The 21187-nt window shown below is 38.9% G+C and overlaps 1 protein-coding gene across 2 annotated transcripts; it reads left to right on the top strand.

The window, feature by feature from the left end:
* The first annotated feature begins 514 nt into the window (after positions 1 to 514).
* Positions 515 to 20350, top strand: Rpa2 (replication protein A2). 2 transcript variants are annotated; one of them, XM_077791186.1, is made up of 9 exons: positions 515 to 790; positions 997 to 1106; positions 5147 to 5248; positions 5379 to 5492; positions 12247 to 12321; positions 12964 to 13080; positions 17965 to 18072; positions 18279 to 18373; positions 19685 to 20350. In XM_077791186.1, exons 1-9 carry the CDS (start codon positions 781 to 783, stop codon positions 19767 to 19769), a joined length of 816 nt encoding a protein of 271 aa, XP_077647312.1. In that variant the 5' UTR covers positions 515 to 780; the 3' UTR covers positions 19770 to 20350. The 2 variants fall into 2 exon arrangements, with proteins under 2 accessions (XP_077647312.1, XP_077647313.1); XM_077791187.1 differs by lacking the exon at positions 997 to 1106.
* The last annotated feature ends 837 nt before the right edge of the window (positions 20351 to 21187 follow it).

The raw sequence follows: 21187 nt of genomic DNA, 5'->3' as shown, positions 1-21187 counted from the left end.
CTCGCCTGGCATGCATGCGGCCTGGGTTCGATCCTCAGCACCACATAAAAATAAAGATGTTGTGTTCGCCGAAAATGAAAAAATAAATATTAAAATTCTCTCTCTCTCCTCCGCCTCCGCCTTAAAAAAAAAAAAAAGACTACCATGTGGGTGGTGTTACAGTGAGACCATTTGACTCCTTATGATAAAGAACAAGCAACCCCCCAGGGGTTCCTGGGAGGCTACCTAAGGTGTGCAAATGCCACATGACGATGAGGGCAGAACGTCAAACTGGGATCTGTACAAATAGCAATTTCGATTAAGCGTCGATGGCCCAGTGATATTTGGCGGGAACTTGAGAACATCGCGCAAAGGAAGTGACGTAAGGGGTCGTTCACTTGACAGGAGTGGAATTACGCGTTTTACGGAAGTGTTGTTTTGATTGGCTGTTTTCTTTAGATACCATCCTATCAGCATCTCGTACCTCCTTTCGTTTGCTTGTGCGACAGGTTTTGCCCTTAGTAAAGATGGCCGCAGAAGCTTCTGGTTCCACTTGCGGCTGTGCGCGTTTTTGGAATCCTGGCCTGAGGAGACAGGAAAAAGCGTAGGATTCGTGAGCGTTGATTGGCCGAAGCGAGAAACGTCCTTGGCGCTCACTGGCTCCGTCATTCGCGGGAAGGAATTTGTGGCGCCAGAAAAAAGTAGAAACAACGTTGTCGCAGCAGCGGGATTCTGAGGAGTTCGGCGAGCCCACCAAACCGGAGCTTTCTGGACTTCTTTCCCAAAGAAATCGCGACGGACATGTGGAATAGTAATGATGGGTGGGGCGGGAGGAGGAGAGGCGCGGGAGGATTTAGCCGGAGCGCGAGCCTCGGGTGGGAGAGACAGGTGGCGGCGAGTGGCGCGGGGAGTGTGGAGGAGAAGATGAGGAAGATGGGGCAGTGTTTGGGAGGCCTGAAATGTCTGCTCCCAGACCTGGCAGACAGCACAGGTACTAATACTGTCGTTCAAAAACAGGTGGATTTGAAAGCTATAGCAGCTCCACCACCTTTGGGGGAGCCAGCAGCTACACTCAGTCCCCGGGGGGCTTCGGATCGCCAACACCTTCCCAGGCTGAAAAGAAATCAGTAGGTTGAAAGACTTTGTTTTGTTTTATTCCATTCTGTTCTGAAGCTCTTCACTCACCCATAAGAGAAATTTTTTGAGGCGAAGTAAGGGTGTTAAACACGAACTGATGGTGTCCCATGTCTTTATGATTAGATGCTGTGAACTTTAAAAATGACATTTTCTGGGCTGGGATTGTGGCTCAATGGTAGAGCGCTCGCCTAGCACGTGGGAGGCCCTAGGTTCGATCCTCAGCACCACATAAAAATAAATAAATAAAATAAAGGTATTGTGTCCAGCTGCATCTAAAAAATATAGATTTTTTTTTTAAATGACATTTTCCCTAATTTCGCATCCGCAGTTCTTCGGCTTTGTTTTGAACTTGACCATAGTTAGTGAATCAGTCTTGTGGAAAAACTCTGAACTTATGTTAATAACTTGTTTTACATTGTTTGTGTATTCAGAGGCGTTTTCTAATTAATTGTGGGGAAGTAACAAACTGCAGTGGAAAGAGCATGATTCTCTAACTTTGCTTGCAGCGGAGCATTGCATACTTTTCTTGACCCATTGTGTCCTATCATTTTAGATACAGAACATTTATAAAAAATGATAAAATTTATAGGACATCTATAAAATCGCTCAATTAAGTTTGTATAGATGTCCTGCATAAAGAACAGTGAGTCGATGGAATATTATTAATCTTCTTGGGAGTCAGTTTGGCACCCACTAAATGAGGTTAAACACATACTTTCCTTACAGGGTTGTAGTGAGACTTAAATACAAAGTGCCTTCCCTGTATAAAGGGTCCCTGATGTCATTACTAAAAAGAATATGGGTTTTAGAGGCAGAATACATAGGCTACAGAATTAATTTTGCCTTTTAAGTGGCAGTCTGACTTTGGGGAAGCAACTTGAAGCCTGTGACCCTTCGCTTTTCACACTGGTTGATGGTACCAGTACTACTGATATCACAGGATGGATCTGAAAATTGGTAAAGAGAACATGTAGGAATGTGATCTATAGGAAGCTGTCTAAATGTTTATTCACTCTTAACCATATGCTGTTGGATTCATCTTGTAATACAGAATTGATTTGGCTTCTCTATAGGTGTCAGATGTGTTGTTAAAATTCAATATGAGCAGGTTGTATGTTACCATACAGGATGATAAGCCTTACCTAACACTTTTAATTCAGAAGTATGTGTGGGTGGTGGTGGAGGGGAAAATTCACTGATAATTCCTATACATTTGGTCATTGCTTTATATTTTTTATGCAGTTTAATTTCATTTAGTTGTATAAGGTGGTTATTCCAATGTACAGCAGAGATTCAGTGTATTTAAGGACATAGCTAGTGAGTAATTGGAAGCAGAGAATGCATATGTGATACTAGGCAGATTCAAAATCTGGTGAGCAGCAGCTTCTTTTCTTTTTTCTGGAAAATCAGAGGTGACTTCACTGCCTGTCTTTTAATTTTTTTTTTTTTTTGGTGTGGGGGATTGAACTCAGGGGCACTTAACCACTGAGCCACATCCCCAGCCCTATTTTGTATTTTATTTAGAGACAGGGTCTCACTGAGTTGCTTAGCACCTTGCTGTTGCCGAGGCTGGCTTTGAACTCAATCCTCTTGGCTCAGCCTCCTGAGCCACTGGGATTACAGACCTGTGCCACCATGCCTGGCTTCTATTTTTAAAATTAAAGTTTTACATGGAATCCAGGGCCTTGTGTACCAAGTGTAACTACTGAGCATACTCCCAGCCCCTGGGGTTTCATTTCTCCAACTTTGTCTTTCTTTTTTTTTCTTCTTTTTCTTTTCTTTCTTTTTTTTTTTTTTTAATTATTTTTTAGTTGCAATTGGACCCATACCTTTATTTCACTTATTTATTTATTTTTTATGTGGTGCTGAGGATTGAACCCAGAGTCCCATACATGAGTAGGGTGAGTAGGGTGAGTACTCTACCACTGAACCACAACCAGCTCCAACTTTGTCTTTCTTTAAAGAGAAAACAGGAGATGGATTACTAGTTCTTATTTTTTCTCAAACTTAACTATTTTTCTCCATTCTGGTTATTAGAATTTTTAATTTTAAAATCTCCAGTTTGGGCTATGCATTAAAACAGCTTCTCAGAAAAGAATGATGGTTAGTAAGTTAGATAAAAGCCCTCTCTCAAATGTTTCCTATGGATTATAAATTTGTTATATTTGGTTGAAATTTCCTATGCTGACCATTTCTTATCTATATTGTGATTTTTTTTCATACAATACTGTTAGAATAGCCCGTGGTTCATACTGTTATGAATATTTAATTTAAAAAAAATTAAACGTACTTTTGCAGGTACCTTTGAACAATCCAAAGAACCCTTTTGATCAGTTCCTGACATACAATATATGCTAAAAAAGAAAACCAAGAAATACCTGATTTAAGATGATTTAGAAGACATTAACACCTCAACCATGTCCCATATGTAACTTTTTTTAATGAGAGGAGTAATAATATTCATTTAATATCTACTATGTACAGAGATTGGCATTAGCACTTTATATACATTGTATGTTTTGCTTAGAACTTGAAAGGTAGAGACACTCACTTTCAGAACAGTGGCCACAGCTTCAAGCTGAGTATCTCCACATCTGTCCAGGCAGTGGGCCAGGAAGGGGAGCTGAGGAGATGTCCCCAGGAGGGAACATAGCTTTCTTTCCAGACCTTCTTGGTACCACTTCCTCTGTTGCACCTCCCCTACCCTGCCCCAGTTCACTGGACTCCATACAGACTGAGCTACAGAGGGAAGTTAGGAGCTGGCACAAAACTCAGACATTAGGAGGGGCGGGAAGTGGAGGGCTGAGGGAGATAGGGCTCTGAGGAGCAGAGCACAGAGGAGAGGGTTGGGCTTAATGGGTCAGACCTGTTGTGCAAAGCCTCTGGCTCCTCTGTACCCATCTATCCTGCCATTGCCTATGGTATTTTATAGGTGAAGTTATGTTAATATTTATATTATTTTCAGAGGTTCTAGGATTTATGTCTCATAATCTACCATATTTCTGTTTTAACCTATCACAACTGAGGTGTTCATAGTATTTTCAGCATAAATCAGGAACCTGCACAGAAAAGCAGCAAAGACATGGTTGTGGGGCCAGAAAGTACTCTAGACCTGTACTCAAATCCCAGCTCCATAGCTGTGGTTATGCCACCACCACCTGGTTTGACCCCAGCACTGCAAAAATAAAAAATAATTTAAAAAAAAATCCAACTCAAGAAAACTCTTTTAGGAAATTGCTATTTCAAATTAAAAAATAAAGGGCTAGAGATGTCACTCAGTGTTACAGTGCCTCTGGGTTCAATCCCCACCAAAAAAAAAAAAAAAAAAAAAAAAGGTATTGAAGGAGGCAAATCCTGTCTTACTTATCTTTATGTCACCCAGATTACCCCTTCTCAGTGACAGGCAAAAATAAGAGTTTATACTTTTGTCACGCTGCTTTAGGATATGATTTGAGTGTCTGCAGTAGAATCTTTTGTCCATCCCATCTTCTCACAATTAAAATGTCCAACATGGCTAAGCTCTTGCCTCATTTTCCTTAGAAATTCCATCTGATTGTTAGAACATCTGTTCTTAAGAAAGCCATACATCTAACTTTGTTACATTTTATTAGAAGACTAGAACTCTAAAGTTCTATCTCTGCTGCCTATTTATCAAACCCTTTCCCAATGCTTTGTCATCTCATCAATGCCCTGAACAGCCTGCCTTCACCCTAAAGCTGTGGTTTTTTCCTAAATGTTCTGGCAGCAAACCTTATCTTAATCTCCTTTTGGGTCTACATATTTGGGAAAATCCACAGTGCAACACAGACTCATTCTGTAGGAACTTTGGAGACAGGTAAACAAGTGTTTGAATTCCAAAACATTTGTTAGCTTTATGACCTTAGTTTCTGTCTGTAAAATAAGAACAATGAGTTTAATTTTGAAAGTTTCATGTTCTAATATATTTAAACTACTTAGCACATGGTGACTATTAAATGAGTGACAGTTGTTATTCTCTCAATTTAATTTATGTACAACGTTTTTTCTTCAGAGAGCCCGAGCCCAGCACATTGTACCCTGTACCATATCTCAGCTGCTTTCTGCTACTCTGGTTGATGAAATGTTCAAAATTGGGAATGTTGAAATTTCACAGGTGTGTAAAAGAATTTGTAGAAAAGTCACTTAATCATGAAAAGAATGAAATAATACTTTTTTAAAAGTATATAAATGTTGCTTTGGTTTCCAGAAAAATTGAACTCTTATATTTTTCCCTCCTAACCTAGGTCACTATTGTGGGAATAATCAGACATGCAGAGAAGGCTCCAACCAATATTGTTTACAAAATAGATGACATGACAGCTGCACCCATGGATGTTCGCCAGTGGGTGGACACAGATGTAAGCGACTGTTTTTGGATCAGGGTGGGGTTACTTTGGAGATGTTGAACTCTTTTTTTTTTTTTTTTTTTTTTTTTTAGTCTTCCCTTTTAAAGGATTTTCTTATAAAAATAATATATAAGCAAGATATGAAAGGCAGAAACCCTAAAGTGAAAGGATATTTGACTATATAAAAGCTTAAAACCTGAATTTCCTAAAATACTGTAAATTAAAAGGGAAGTGGCAAGAGACAGTAGAATGTAAAGTTCATGAGAAGGATTTTTATCTTGGTCACTAATGTATCCCCAGGCGTTGAATAAGTATTATTTAGATGAATGGGAAGAATATTTGCACATTTTACAAACATCTAAATTATATATGTATAATTTTTTTTTTTTAGTTGTATTTGGACACAATACCTTTTTGTATTTTATTTTTTTTAATGTGGTACTGAGGATTGAATCCAGGACCCTACATGTGCTAGGTGAGCACTCTACTGCTGAGCCACAACCCCAGCCCCCTAAATTTTTAATTAATAAAAAACACTACAGGGGATGGGGATGTAGCTCAGTAGTAGAGTGCTTGCCTACCATATGTTAGGCCCTCGGTTCAATCCCCAGCACCACAAAGAAAAGAAAAAAAGCAGCTGCACCTTACAGAAGTGAACAATAGAAGATGCATGGATAATTTAAGAAAGACACAGTACAAATGGTGACAACAATAACAAAAGCATTGAAATAATAAACATTGAAATTTTTTTTTAATATTTATATTTTAGTTGGATACAATACCTTTATTTTATTTATTTTTATGTGGTGCTGAGGATCAAACCCAGGGCCTCACACATGCTAGGCGAGCGCTGTACTACTGAGCTACAACCCCAGCCCTGAAATAATTTTCTTTTTAATATCTTTATTTTATTTATTTTTTCATGGTGCTAAGGATCGAACCCAGCACCTCGAATGTGCTAGGCAAGTGCTCTACTGCTGAGCCACAACTACAACCCCCTGAAATAATTTTTAATGTATTAGATTGGCAAAGGAAAAAAACAATGTTGTCTGGTTCTTGTGAGAACAGCAGCTAACACAATATCTCTACTACTTAGAAGGCACTTAAACAATAATTGATTTGTCATTGTTTTTCTAAGGAAATGGATGCCATACAGTCTTGAGAGTATGAGTATAAACTGGTATAACTTTTCTCAAAAATAAGCCTATATCAGAATAATCAATCATAAAAAATATTGACCTTGAATGCCATTATTTTCATTAAGGAAATAATTCAAGACACAAAGATTCAGTTTAAGAATGTTGATCATATTTTTGCATGGTGGTCTAGGCCTGTAATCTCACTATTTGGGAGGCTGAGGCAGGAGGATCATAAGTTTGATGCCAGCTTTGGCAACTAAGTGAGGTTTTTTGTTTTTTTGTTTTGTTTTGTTTTTGGTACCAGGTATTAAATTCAGGGGCACTTGACCACTGAGTCACATCTCCAGCCCCCCACCCTTTTTTGTATTTTATTTAGAGACAGGGTCTCACTGCATTGCTTAGCTCCTCACTGTTGCTGAGGCTGGCTTTGAACTCATGACCCTCCTGCCTCAACCTCCGAAGCCACTGGGTAAAAGAGTCTTTTAAAATAAAAGAAAGAAAAGAGCTAGGATGTAACTCAATATAAAATGTCCCTGGGCTCAATCAATCTCTGGTACCAGGAAAAAAATATATACTGCAAATGATTTAGAAATATATGTTGTCAAAAAGAAGTGTGCTCCATAAATTGTTGAGGAAAAAATATGTTACAAGATAGTGTGCATAATTTGGCTGCATTGTTATAAAGTAACATGAGCATATAACAATGGAAGTGAAAAGAATGAAAAACAATATGTGGTGTATGTGGTGCGGGGGATGAAACCCAGTGCCTTACGCATGCTAGGCGAGCACTCTACCACTGAGCCACAACCCTGGCCCAAACACATGCTTTTTTTTTTTTTTTTTTTTAAAGTTTCTTTTTTTTTTTAAAGTTTTTTTTTTTTTTTTTTTTTTTTTTTTAGTTCTCGGCGGACACAACATCTTTGTTTGTATGTGGTGCTGAGGATCGAACCCGGGCCGCACGCATGCCAGGCGAGCGCGCTACCGCTTGAGCCACATCCCCAGCCCAAACACGTGCTTTTTTATCCTTTTCATTTTATTATTTTTTCATTGTCTCAGGTTTTTTGAGGTGGGAATCTTGATGTGTTGCACAGGATAAACAAATTCCTGAGCTCAAGTGATCCTCCTGTCTTAGTTTCTCCAATAGCTGTGACTGTAGGTGTGTGCCACCTCACCCAGTTTTGGGTTTTTTAAAATGTATTCATTATAGCATATTTGGAATGGACATTTTTAAAAGCTGTTTTCACTTCAAAAACCCCAAGTCGTCTGTGGATATATAACTTGATAGTTATGGTTTATCTTTTATTTTCCAGAAAAATAGAGGGAAGTTCATTTAATTGTTATTATTGAAATGCCAGTTGTGAACCAAACTGAGCTTTGTTCCAGATATACAAAGATCAAAAGATACAGTCCCTGCCATCAAGTGGTGAGGTGGTTACTACAGATACCTAATACTACATTCTCACACAAAACATGCCATGCTTACTTATAAAACATTTTAAGGGCTGGAGATGTAGCTTAGTGCTACATATATGATCCCCAGCACCACACATACAAAATAAAAATATTTTAAAAATCACCTGGGGGCTGGGGTTGTGGCTTAGTGGTAGAGCACTTGCCTAGCACACATGAGGCACTAGGTTCAATTCTCAGCACCACATAAAATAAATAAAATAAAGGCATGTGTCCATCTACAACTAAAAATAGAGCTGACTACTATTATAACACATTTTGGTAACTAGCTTTTCATACATCTGTCTCAAATGTCAGTACATAGAGTTGTACACATATATTTTTTACCAAATATGTTATGCAACTGTTGTGTAATCTTCTCTTTTCATACAAAACTATGTTGTGAAACTGGCTTTTTTTTTTTTTTTTTTCTTGTAGGTGAGCACCATACCTTTATTTTGTTCATTTAGTTTTATGTGGTACTGGGGATTGAACCCAGGGCCCAATACATGCTAGGCAAGTGCTCTACCACTGAGCTACAACCCCAGCCTCATGAAACTGATTTTTTAAATAATAGATAGAAGCTGGGCACAGTGGCACACTCATGTAATCCCAGCAACTTGGGTGAAGCAGGAGGATATCAAGTTCAAAGCCAGCCTCAGCAACTTAGCAAGGCCCTAAGAGCCAGGCACTGTGGTACATTCCTGTAATCCCAGTGAGACCCTGTCGCTAAATAAAAAACCAAACAGGGCTGGGGATGTGGCTTAGTGGTTAAATACCTCTGGGTTCAATACCTGGTATCAATAAACAAATAATAAAAAATACAGATTTGCATCATTTTTTAATTACTGCCTATATCATAGTAAGAATATATTGTCCTGTAACAATGGACACTATTAGGAAACATTTATCTTGTTTCTAATCATTTACTGTGGTAGACAATGTCCCAGTGAGGTGTTTTGTTTTGCTTTTGTGGTGCTGGGGATCTGAACCTAGGGCCCTCACAGGTGTTAGGGAGATGTTTTATAACTGAATTATATCCGCAGCCCCACCCATGAGTTGTGTGTGTGTGTGTGTGTGTGTGTGTGTGTGGTGGGGGGTGGGGATCTATCCCAGGGCCTTGTGCATGTAAGGCAAGCACTCTACCAACTGAGCTATATCCCCAGCCTAGCCCCCATGAGTATTTTTAAATAAATTTCTTAGTGATAACAAAGTATTCTCCTTAAGATGAATTCCTAAAATCAGGTTTTCTAGGGGGAAATAATTTTTTTTACTGCCTTCCATAAATGTACCAATTCATTCTTTAGTAGTACATGAGAGTACCCAGTTAGTCTCCACACCGTTTTGTTTTTTTTTTTCCTGCATTCCTTTCTAATAGTTTTGTGAATCTTATATTTTTACCAGTATGGTAGTTTTAAAAAATTGTCTTTTCTATGAGAATTTTCTCATTCTTATTTGTATTTCTTTGGCTTTAGCAAGATTTTTTTTAATATTTATTTTTTAGTTTTAGGTGGACACAGTATCTTTATTTCACTTCCATGTGGTGCTGAGAATTGAAACCAGTGCCTCATACATGCTAGGCAAGCTCGATACCACTTGAGCCACATCCCCAGCCCAAGATTTTTTGTTTGAGTTTTTTTGTACTTTTTTATGGTGTTGGGGATTAAACTTTTACATGCTAGGTAAGCACTTTACTGCTGAGCCTCATCTTCAGTCCAATATTAAATTTATTATTTTTTAGTGTTTAATGTTAATTTGTGAGTTTTATAATTTTTCTCCTAAATCATTTTATTCCCCCACCGCCAGGAGTGTTTATTTTTGTCTATAAAAGCTTGAAAAATAGTGCATACACAAGGCCCTGGGTTTAATCCCCAGCACCACCAAAAAAAAAGAAAAAAAGAAAAACTTGAAAAATAATAACCTCTTTGTATAATTGCAAACCACTTCTGTAGTATTTTTGTTATTGGTAATGCTAGAGATTAGGCAGATATTCTGCCACTGAGCTACAACCCCAAAGTGTTATATTTTAATTATCCATATTTCCTTCTATTATTTTTGTGGTTTCTTCTCTTTTATAATTAGATTTAAATATGGAATACAATTTTAGTAAAAGGAGAGATGTAGAGATCCAGTTGTCCTTTTCCTACCGGTTTTAAAATGCTATCTATCTGGAGCCAGGCACTGTGGTACATTCCTGTAATCCCAGTGATTTGCGAGACTCAGGAAGATCGAAAGTTCAAAGCCAGCCTCAGCATCTTAACAAGGCCCCCCACCCCATTCTAGGGATTAAACTCAGGGCCTCTCACATGAGCTATATCCTTAACCAAATTTGGCCTCAAATTTGCAGTCCTCCTGCTTCTGAGATTACAGGCATCTGTCATCATGTTCAGCAGTTTTTAAAGTCATATATTTATATAATCAGAAAAGAAATTTGAAAGTTAGCTAATATAGTTTCCTTATAAGTAATATGTACATGTTCTAGGAAACTCAAAAAGAAATAGTTTGCCAGGCCTAGTGGCACATACATGTAATCCCCATGACTTGGAAGACGAGGGCAGGAGAATCGCAAATTCAAGGCCAGCCTCAGCAATTTACTGATAACCCGTCTCAAAAAATAAAAAGGGCTAGAGATGTAGCTCATTGGTAGAATGCACCTGGGTTCAATCCCCAGTACCAAAAAAGAAAGAAAGAAAAGATAGTAAAATCATTTGTAATTGTCCCAGTTGGCCATTGTTAATATTTTTAGTGTATATTTTCCCCCACTAGAGAAGTCAGCTTTTATCCATTTGTTGCTACTATTTTTCCTAGACAGTGAATAGAATTCTGTCTTACTGCTTTCAGTAAGGTGAAGTATTTAAGTGCATACTTTCAATCTCTGAAACTGCTGTAGTTACCATTCCTGCCTTTTAGCCCAGTAGCAAATTAAAAGGATTGTTTAAAATTCAAAATAAAAGTTGCATAGTTTTGGTTTGATATTTAGGATGTTTTAAATTTTTCAGTAGTTTTTTGGGGGAGGGTACCAGGGATTGAACTCAGGGGCTCCCAACCACTGAGCTACATCCTCAGCCCTGTTTTGTATTTTATTTAGAGACAGGATCTCACTGAGTTGCTTAGTGCCTCATCATTGCTGAGGCTGGCTTTGAACTCACCATCCTCCTGTCTCAGCCTGCCAAGCCGCTGAGATTACAGGTGTGCACCACTATAACCATCATATTTTTCAATATTTTAAATATGAATTTAAAACTTACTGCATGTTTTAAATTACTGCATGTTTTAAATTATTTCCTTAAACTCCTAAAAGTAAAATTGCCTTGCTGAAAAGTATCCACCAGAAAACTATGTGCCTGAGAGCAGTGAGTGCCAGAAGAGTATCACAGCTGGTTTATTTATTTTAGTTGTAGTTGGACATGATACCTTTATTTTATTTATTTATTTATTTTTACGCGGTGCTGAGGATGGAACCCAGCGCCTTGCATGTGCTAAGCGAGTTCTCTACTGCCAAGCCACCAACTCCAGCCCCTCAGTCCTTTTAATTTTATTTTGAGACAGGATCTCATTAAGTTGCTTAGGGCCTTGCAAAGTTGCTAAGGCTGGCCTTGAACTTGCTATCTTCTTATACCTCAGACTCCTGAGTCACTGGGATTACAGGTGTGCAACACCACTCCTGGCAGCTGTTTGCTTTGTTTGTTTGTTTGTTTGTTTGTTTTTTTTTTTTTTTTTTTTTGGAGGGGGGTGGCCTGGGGGTACCTGGGATTGAACTCAGGGGCAAACCACTGAGCCATATCCCCAGCCCTATTTTGTATTTTATTTAGAGACAGGGTCTCACTGAATTGCTTAGTACCTTGCTTTTGCTGAAGCTGGCTTTGATCTCACAATCCTGTCTCAGCTTCCCGAGCCACTGATTATAGGCACACACCACTTGCCCAGCTGTCTTGTTTTTTTTTTTATGATGGGTATGATAGAACTTTGAAACTGGAAATTACCCTTAGATATTTTATTCAAGTTTTTGAGTTTTACAAAAATGTAAGTTCTGAAAGGCAGGACAACTGGTTAATGCCATTTGAGGATTTAGCTCTTTTACTTTATAATTTTCTTTTTCTGTATATGTTAGAAATTTTAGAGACGCTTTCACCAACATCATCAAAACCTTGGTGATTTGTTTGTATTTTATCTATTAGGACACCAGTGGTGAAAATACTGTAGTTCCTCCAGAAACATATGTGAAAGTGGCTGGCCACTTGAGATCCTTTCAGGTAAGGTCATAATAAAGTGGCAATTTAAATGTATTTGCATGAAATAATTTCTGGATTCATATATAGGTTTAGAATACTTAATAATAAGTCTCCCTAATTAATGGGAAGTTATTTTATTATTTTCTTCTTCAAGAGGAAATAAGTTTTTCACTTTAATACACAAGTAACAACAGTAGAGAACAGAATCTCTGCCTACAATTGTCAGTTATGGTGTCCATTAGTGTAGAAGGGAAAACACTAGATTTGGAGCCAGGAGACTATAAACTGTCTTTTTTTATATATGTAATATACATATAACTTGCAGATGAACACAATATCTTTGTTTTATTTATTTATATGAGGTGCTGAGGATCGAACCCAGTGCCTCCCTCATGCTTGACAAATGCTCTACTACAGAGCTACAACCTCAGCCCTGGTTTTGCAATCCTGAGCAAGATGTGAATATCTCTGAGCTAGTTTTGTTTGTGTATTCATTATTGACTATATTTGGATTACCCTGAGTAAAAAATTTTAAGGATATAACAGTTATTTTCTTCACGTTGGCAAAATTTTATAAGCAAGAAAAAGGCCACAATGTTTTAATCAGAAATTAAGTTGAATCTGCTCATCCTTTACTTACATTTTTCCACTTTATTCTAATAGAACAAAAAGAGCCTGGTAGCCTTTAAGATCATGCCCCTGGAGGATATGAATGAATTTACCACACATATCCTGGAAGTAGTCAATGCGCACATGGTGCTGAGCAAATCCAACAGCCAGGTGAGCAGCTTCACTCTTTGTATTTTTTCCTTCCTTGAAAGAACATAGAATACTTTAGTGCTCTGGCTTTGATTTCCTTGACATTTTGAAGGTTGAGCCAGAAGAAACACATCTCTCAATCCCTAACATTTCCTCCATGACTTTTGCTGTTGTATTTTATTCCAGATGAAGCATTCATGTTTTCAGAATTATGAGTTACTCTGTCCCCTCCAGCCTTTGATGATTGAGGCCTAAGACAATCCTCAGGTGGAAAATAGTTATAGACTGAGCTCTTAGCTCCCAGATTGTCAGTTTGTATTCAGAGAAAAATCCCAAATATGATAGCATTTTGCTGCTTATCTTCCACCCTATTGCTCGAGTAGGGAAAACTATGCATTGTTATTTTTTCCCTGAAATCATATGTCTTGGTTCGTGTTGAAATATCTCCATATTATTTTTTGTTGTATGAATTCACTTTGGTGAGTCTCTCTAGGACCACTCAAAGGGTTTGTTATTCTAGTATTAGAAAATCCTCTGATGATTTGAGTTGGCAAGGTGCAGGATTGGTTATGGTAGGAGAAACTGGAGAACTGAGAAGCTATTAAAGATGTTATTGCAGGGGCTGGGGTTATGGCTCAGTGGTAGAATGCTCGCCTAGTACACGTGGAGCACTGGGTTCGATCCTCAGCACCACATAAAAAATGAAATAAAAATACTGTGTCCACCTACAACTAAAAAATTTTAAAAATAAAAATAAAGGGGAAAAAATATGCTATTTCTTCTCCTCTATGCCACACACTGTTAAGGATGCAGAGAAACTCATTCATTCCTTTTTTGGAAAAATATTTATTAAGCCTACTAAACACCAATCATGACTCTAGACCCTTGGAATATAGCTGTGAACAGATGGATAAAGTATCTGCCCTCTGGCAGAGAAGCAGGCAGTAAACAAAACTAGTATGTAGTTTTAGGTAGGTGCTCTGAAGTAAAGCAGAATAGAAGACAGAGATGGCAAGAACAAGATGGTACAATTTTCAATAGGTGAAGAACATTCTAAGGAAATAGGAAGTTCAAGAGCTCCAAGTGTGAAGCAAGCTTGCTATGTCTTGAGACATACAAGGAAGGTGGATCAGAGTATGTGGAATGAAGTGAATGACAAGTGGAATGGAAGAAAGATATAGGCAAGGATGCAAGACCTACATCGTGTAGGGCTGGGGATATGGCTCAACAGATTCAATCCTCGGTATTGCAAAAAAGAGGGAAAAGAAAAGGAAGTGTTAAAAATTATTCCTAAGATTGAGGCTTGAGCAGGTAGATGGAGAAAGCATATTTAGAAGGTAAAATCCAGAGCTCTGTTTTGGACTTGCCATGTATGAGATGCCTGTTAGATATCTAAGTGGGCAGTTGGACTCAAGGGAGAGTTTCGAGGCTAGAGATTCAGCCTTGAGGGCCATCATCATGTAGGTAACATTTCAAGTCTTGAATTACAAGAAAGCTAGGGAGTTCAGAGGTCTGAGCTTTGGAACACATAAGCCTTAAGAAATCTGGTAGCAGAATAGCAATTACTGAAAGTCATCAAAGTTTGGCCCTGAATTCTTGGGCTGAAGTGATCCTCCTGCCTCAGTCTCCTGGGTAGTTTTCTGAGGTATATACTATAAATGTGCATCACCATACCTGGCTTTGGAGAATGTTTTGAAAAAAGTATTTCAAGAAGTAGCTGGACACGGTGGCATTTCTGTAATCCCAACAACCTGGAGGCTGAGGTGGGAGGATTACAAGTTCAGTGCCAGTCTCAGCAAGTTAGTGAGGCCTTAAGCAACTTGGTGAGACCTTGTCACAGAATAAAAAAGGTCTGGGGATATGGCTTAATGGTTAAGCACCCCTGAATTCAATCTCCAGTATCAAAAAGGAAGAGGGAGTAGAGATAAATTGTAGAATGCTGCCTGAAGTCAAGTAAGATAATGAAAGAGGTTACTGTGGGAATTAGAAATGTGGATTTTCAAAAGAAGGGCTTTCGTAAATAATGGGGAAAGTGGGTTAAAGAAACTGGGATTGAGTAGAAACTAAATTTTAAAGTGTCAGATATGGTAAAAATGGTTTTAAAGTGAGAATGAGTGGTTAGGGAATAAAACTGAGCATAACAATAATATTGAAGATTATAGTAGAAGTTTAGATCCTTTATCTCCTGAAAGCATTGATAAATGGCAAGCACATGAGACCACAGAGAAGGATTTCAGATCTCAGTGTGGACATTAAGAAAGCCCCCCTAGTGGGGGCTGGGGTTGTGGCTCAGTGGTAGAGTGCTCGCCTAGCATGTGTGAGGCACTGGGTTCAAAATAAAGATATTGTGTCCATGTATAACTAAAAAAATATATTTTTAAAAAAGTATTACAAAGCTACAGGAGTCAAAATAGTGTGGCACTGGCATAAAGACAGGCAAGTAGATTGATGGAATATTAGGTCCATCAACAAAAAAATACATATTTTTTTTTAAAAAAGAAAGCCCCCCCCTGCCTAGGATTAGGCATGTAGCTCAGGGATGAAGCACTTGCCTAACATGCATGAGGCCCGGGGTTTGATTCCCCAGCACCACAAATGACTAAATAGAAAGATGAGCCACCTGAAGCAGGAAGTAAGGTGTAGTCCACAAAGGTATTTGGATAAGAAACAGCCTGCAATTTAGTACTGCTGGATTGTAAAATGTAAGCCTCCTTACCAGGAGGCAGTGTGAAGGCATCTAGCTTGAAAACAAGGAATGATAATTGGATTTTGCTTAAAATAACAAATATACAGTGGATATTTATTGTATTAAGGAGCCTCCTGTTTGGATAGGATTTCTTGTGATATGCTTCCACATTGCTCTTATATCTGCTGTGGTGAGTATGTAATATTTTAGACTCTCTGTCAGTCTTATTTTTCCAGTTCAATAGATGAAATATAGACAGCAATCTCATGTCAACCAGGCCTGTGCAAAAAAAAGATGAACTGACTTGTATAGGAAAGTGACATGCAGAGAGTGCAATGGGTTCTATCATAGTAGAGGAACCAGGGGTTGAAGCCAAGAAGGAAAATAGCTAACTTGGCTTAGGGAATGTCAGTGAAGGCTTTACAGAGGCAGGAATTAAGTTGGACTTTGAAGGATGAGGAGTGTTTAGCAGATAGACAAGGGGAAGAGCATCCAAGGCAGGACACAACATGTTTAGGACAGAGATGTTTCAGGATGGCAAGAATCCCAGGTGCAACTGGGGAGTAAAATGTGTTGAGAAATCATGGATAAGAATAAAATACAGGTTATGATTTCTTTTGTGGTGTCTTGAATATATAGGTGTTTCAATTTTCACAGGCAGAGGGAGCTACTTGAAAGCTTTTTAAGTGGAGGAATGAGTTGATCACAGGAGCTTAAGACTTGTAGCAATGGAGAAGGTTGATTGGAGTTTGAGAGACTTGATAGAGGATGAGAGGTTCCAGTCACAAGTCTAGGCTAAGGAGGATCAATAGCTCTCATGACATTGTGGGAAGGTAAGAGCATGGACACTTGTAGATAGCTCAGGTCCACAGGATTGGATTTGGGCTTGGATTTGCAGTAGAGGTGGCATATAGCAGGGCAACCTGATTTGGAGAGAAAAGTAATTTTTTTTTTTTTTTTGTAGTATCTGAGATATATAGGTGGCTGCATCTTATAGGTAGGTGGCTGGCAGTGAGAATTTATGACCTTAGGAGGCTTGAGGAAACACTTGGTGGAACTGTTAGCTTTTGGGGGAGACATGTAGAAGAGGAGGCTAATGAGGGATACTGAGCAGTTGCAGTTTAAGAGGTAAATGGAGAACCAGAAGAATATGGTGTCAGGCAGCCTAGGGAAGAACACATTTCAAGAGGACTAAGGTCAGCAGTCTCTGCTTCTTGAGCGATCAGGTGTTGTGAGGACTGAGCTGTGGCTAGTTGGTTGAAAAGTCACTGGTGACTTTGGTGGGAATGGTTTCTGAGGTATATATTTGGAAGAACCCAAATAGTGGTGGGCTGAGGAGTAAATAAGAAGAAGGAAAATGAAAGCAACGATTATAGACTACTTGTTTGAGAAGTTTGATGGTTGAAGAAAAAAGGAAGGAGGATGATGGGGACTATGTCTTCTTTTCTCTCCCTGCTTCATGACAATCCATAAATTATTGAATGACTGAGCCCTGAGGAGACCATTACAGCAAATCTCTTGAGTAATTTTCTTCTTGGTGTTTCTTTTCCTCTGGTTCCTCTCACATGAGAAAGAAAAGGAGGAGCCAAAATATCTTCCTCTTTTTGATACCATTTGTGTAAGAGGGTTACTTTTGCATCCTATGAAGTATTCTTTAGATAATAGCTGTCCCTTCCCATATAAATATGAGTGGTTGTTAACTAGGAAAAATCTGTTTTGTCCAGGGACGGGGCAGTATCAGGGATTGAACTCTGGGGCCTCGACCACTAAACCACATCCCCAGCTCTGTTTGGTATTTTATTTAGAGAAAGAGTCTCACTGAGTTGCTTAGCACTTCATTTTTGCTGAGGCTGGCTTTGAACTCTTTCTCCTGCCTCAGAACACGCCCGCGCCGCCCAAGCCAATGGATTATAGGCTCTCGCCACTGTGTCCAGTACATTTAAGAAAATTCTTGAAGTGCTACTTATAAACAAGTTATGTGAGATAGCATGTTTTTTGTTGTTGTTTTTTTGAAGGGGGGGGGAGAGAACTTTTTAATATTTATTTTTTCAGTTTTCGGTGGACACTATATCTTTTATTTTTATGTGGTGCTGAGGATCGAACCCAGGCCTCGCGCATGCCAGGCAAGCGCATTACCGCCTGAGCCACATCCCCAGCCCCGAGATAGCATATTTAACTTTGTGAATTTTCTAATGTTGTGAACTTACTTTTTAAATCAGCCCTCAGTAGGGAGAGCATCTATCAGCAATCCAGGAATGGGGGAAGCAGGAAACTTCAGTGGGAATAGCTTCATGCCAACAAATGGCCTCACTGTGGTCCAAAACCAGGTAAACTCCCTGAGGGGCTCCAGAAATGTGAAACACAGACAAATCCTGTTATTTTCTTAATATACTAATGTTACCTTAGTGTCTTTTTTGTTGTTGTTGTTGTTCTTTTTTTTTTTTTTTTTTTTTTTTACCTATAAACAGACTCAGGTTTGCAAAGGGGAACTTGTTTGAGTTTTTAGTAAAATATTTTTAATTTGAATTGTTAGGTGCTGAATTTGATAAAGGCTTGCCCAAGACCCGAAGGGTTGAACTTTCAGGATCTCAGGACTCAGCTCCAACACATGCCTGTAGCTTCAATCAAGTGAGTATTGGTCACCATGAGTTAGGACTACCAGAATGATATCATTTCACCTCTCTAGTATTTCCTGGTAATGAGAAGTGAGTTAAAAAAGTAGAGTTGTGATCTATTGACAGAAGGAAAATGGTTCAACCCAGGAAAAACTAAAAAAGAACTCAAAAAGATAGCACTACCCATCACATCACTGATTCATTTGCTCATTCCACAAATACTAAGGTGTATTACGTATGAGGGATATAATTCTGAGCAAAAATTGATCTAATGTTTTTTGGGGTTTAGTCTGAAAGAATCTTAGCTCCTGGTCATCAGGTACACATTCAGTGCATTTGGTGTTCCTGTCCCCACGATAGACATGTGAGTGCATTAAGCTATTAGGACATGAAGCCAATTAGACAGTCCTTCCTACACCCTTGACCTGATTCCATTTTAGATAAGCAGTCTCCTAATTCCAGCATAATGAGCTAATAGAACAAATGGAGTGTGATGGTGCTTGTAATAGTTGTTATTATAGATCAATTGATACTCCAGGCCGGGGTTAAAAATGCTGATGTGCTGGGTGTGATGGCCAGCAACTCAGGGCAGCTGAGACAGGAGAATTGCAAGTTTGAGATTAGTCACAGCAACTTCTCAAGGCCCCAAGCAACTTAGCAAGACCCTTTCTCAAAATAAAAAGGTCTGGGAATGGAGCTCAATGGTAAAGTGCTCCTGGGTTCACTCCCTGATATCAAAAAGAGAGAGAGAAAGACTGACGTGTATACTAATAAGATTTAATGTGCAAGCTGTACTACAGCTTTAGAATCTTGTTCCACTTTGCTCAGACTGATATTTAAGTGAAACTATTTTTTTTTGCCTTTCCACAGTTTGGGAGAGGGATCCAAGGCAGCCCTAATAGCTGTATGTTTTACAATATTACTGACATTCTCCCTGCAAGAGCCTTGTATGAGCAGAATGGCTGTGAATTTTTCTTAACAAAGATAGAAAGTGCAGAAGTAGGTAATGTTTGCATATTTGGCCATATCCAAAGGCAGTTTCCTTTCTTTCTTTCTTTTTTTTTTTTTCTTTTTTTGGACCAGGGATTGAACCAAGGGGCACTTAACTGACCACATTCCCAACCCTCTTTTATATTTTATTTAGAGACAGGGTCTCTCTGAGTTGCTTAGACGCTAAGTTGCTAAGGCTGGCTTTGAACTCACAATCCTCCTACCCGAGCACTAGGATTACAGGTGTGGGCCACCACACCCAGCAGGCAATTTCCTTTCTATTACAGTGGTTTGAAAATGCTCCCCCCCCCTTTTTTTTTTTTTCTCTTTCTAGGCAAGCTGTGGATTTTCTTAGCAACGAGGGACACATCTATTCTACTGTGGATGATGATCACTTTAAATCCACAGATGCAGAATAACTGGATTTCATTGGGTACCTGAGATATTTCCAGCTGGATCTGTTTGCACAGTTCATTGCCTCCAGCTCTGTATATATATGGTCAAGTGACTTCAAAGAAGGAGATTCATCTGTAAAGAGTTTTAGCTGGCTTGAAACTTACTGACTGCTTTTCTGTTTTTGTATTTTGTGGTTTTGAAGCTCAAAGGGAGATGGACAGTTGACAGGGATGTAAACCAGGATGGAATTTCTCAAGTTTCAAGTAAGCTCATTAGGATACCAGGATAGATGGGATTAGAAGAGATGCGCTACCAAGAGAGTTAGGCATTTACTTAACACCTGGGAGTTTCTGTTCTTGAAGTTTTTCTGTTCAAATGAGCAGGATGAAGGTCTGTGGGCAGAGCACCAACCAAGGAACCCACTGCCCTCTGTCTATTTTTGTTTCCCACTCTGGTTCTATGGTTACTTTCAAAATTGCACTTTTGTTCCCCTTCTTGCCTTGTCTGCTGCTGAAGGTGGGTTTATATGAAAATGAGATTTAGCATGCTAGCATTATAGGACGGAGGAGGAGAAGAAATGTTAAATAAAACAGTTCTGTTATTGCAGTAGCTTATGAAAATGTTGTTTTTATTCTAATCTGCTATGATGCTACTTTATCATTGGAGGCAGTTGGCAGAGTAAAACTTGAATCTTGGCTCCCACATTTTAGTAAGGATTTTGTTCTTTTTTTGGGGGGGGGGTTACCGGGGATTGATCCCAGGGATACTTAACCACTGAGCCACATCTCCAGCCCCAATTTTTAATATTTTGAGACAGATTCTCCCTGAGTTGCTGAGGCTGACCTTGAACTCACGATCCTCTTGCCTCAGCTTCTGGAGCCGCTGGGATTACAGGCATGTACCACCGTGCCTGACCAAACTATGTCATAAAATCCTTCATTTCCCCTTTTATGGAGAGAAAACTGTTATCTTAGAGGTTTAAGACAACGTTTATGAAATGTAACATGCAAATAAGAATTTTATGGGCTAGGGTTGGCCCGGTGGCAGAACGCTTGCCTAGCATGTGTGAGACACAGGATTCAATTCTTAGCACCATGTATCAATAAAGATACATTGACACCTAAAAGAAAAAAAAAGAATTTTATATCTGCTTTAACTCTTTCTAAATGATATTTAACAACTGTTTAGAGAATACTCTACCCCCTGGCTTCTAAGGGTGAACATCCAGTTATTTTCTGTATGTGCATAGTAGTTCTGGTTTGAGTAATTATGCAAATGCTTAAAGCTTGGTCATCCACTGTGATATTTGTAAATGTGTCTATTCTTGGAAAAAGAAGAAAGAACCGTGGCTAAAGATGGGTTAAAAAAATTTGAATTTGTAATATATAAATGGCTACTTGAATGGGTGAATAACTTCTCTTTCTAGTTATTAGGCTTTCAG

Source organism: Urocitellus parryii, chromosome 11 (genome assembly GCF_045843805.1).
Source record: "Urocitellus parryii isolate mUroPar1 chromosome 11, mUroPar1.hap1, whole genome shotgun sequence".
NCBI lineage: Eukaryota > Metazoa > Chordata > Mammalia > Rodentia > Sciuridae > Urocitellus > Urocitellus parryii.
Note: the sequence above shows the minus strand (reverse complement) of the source record. Positions and strands in the feature narration are given on the sequence as shown.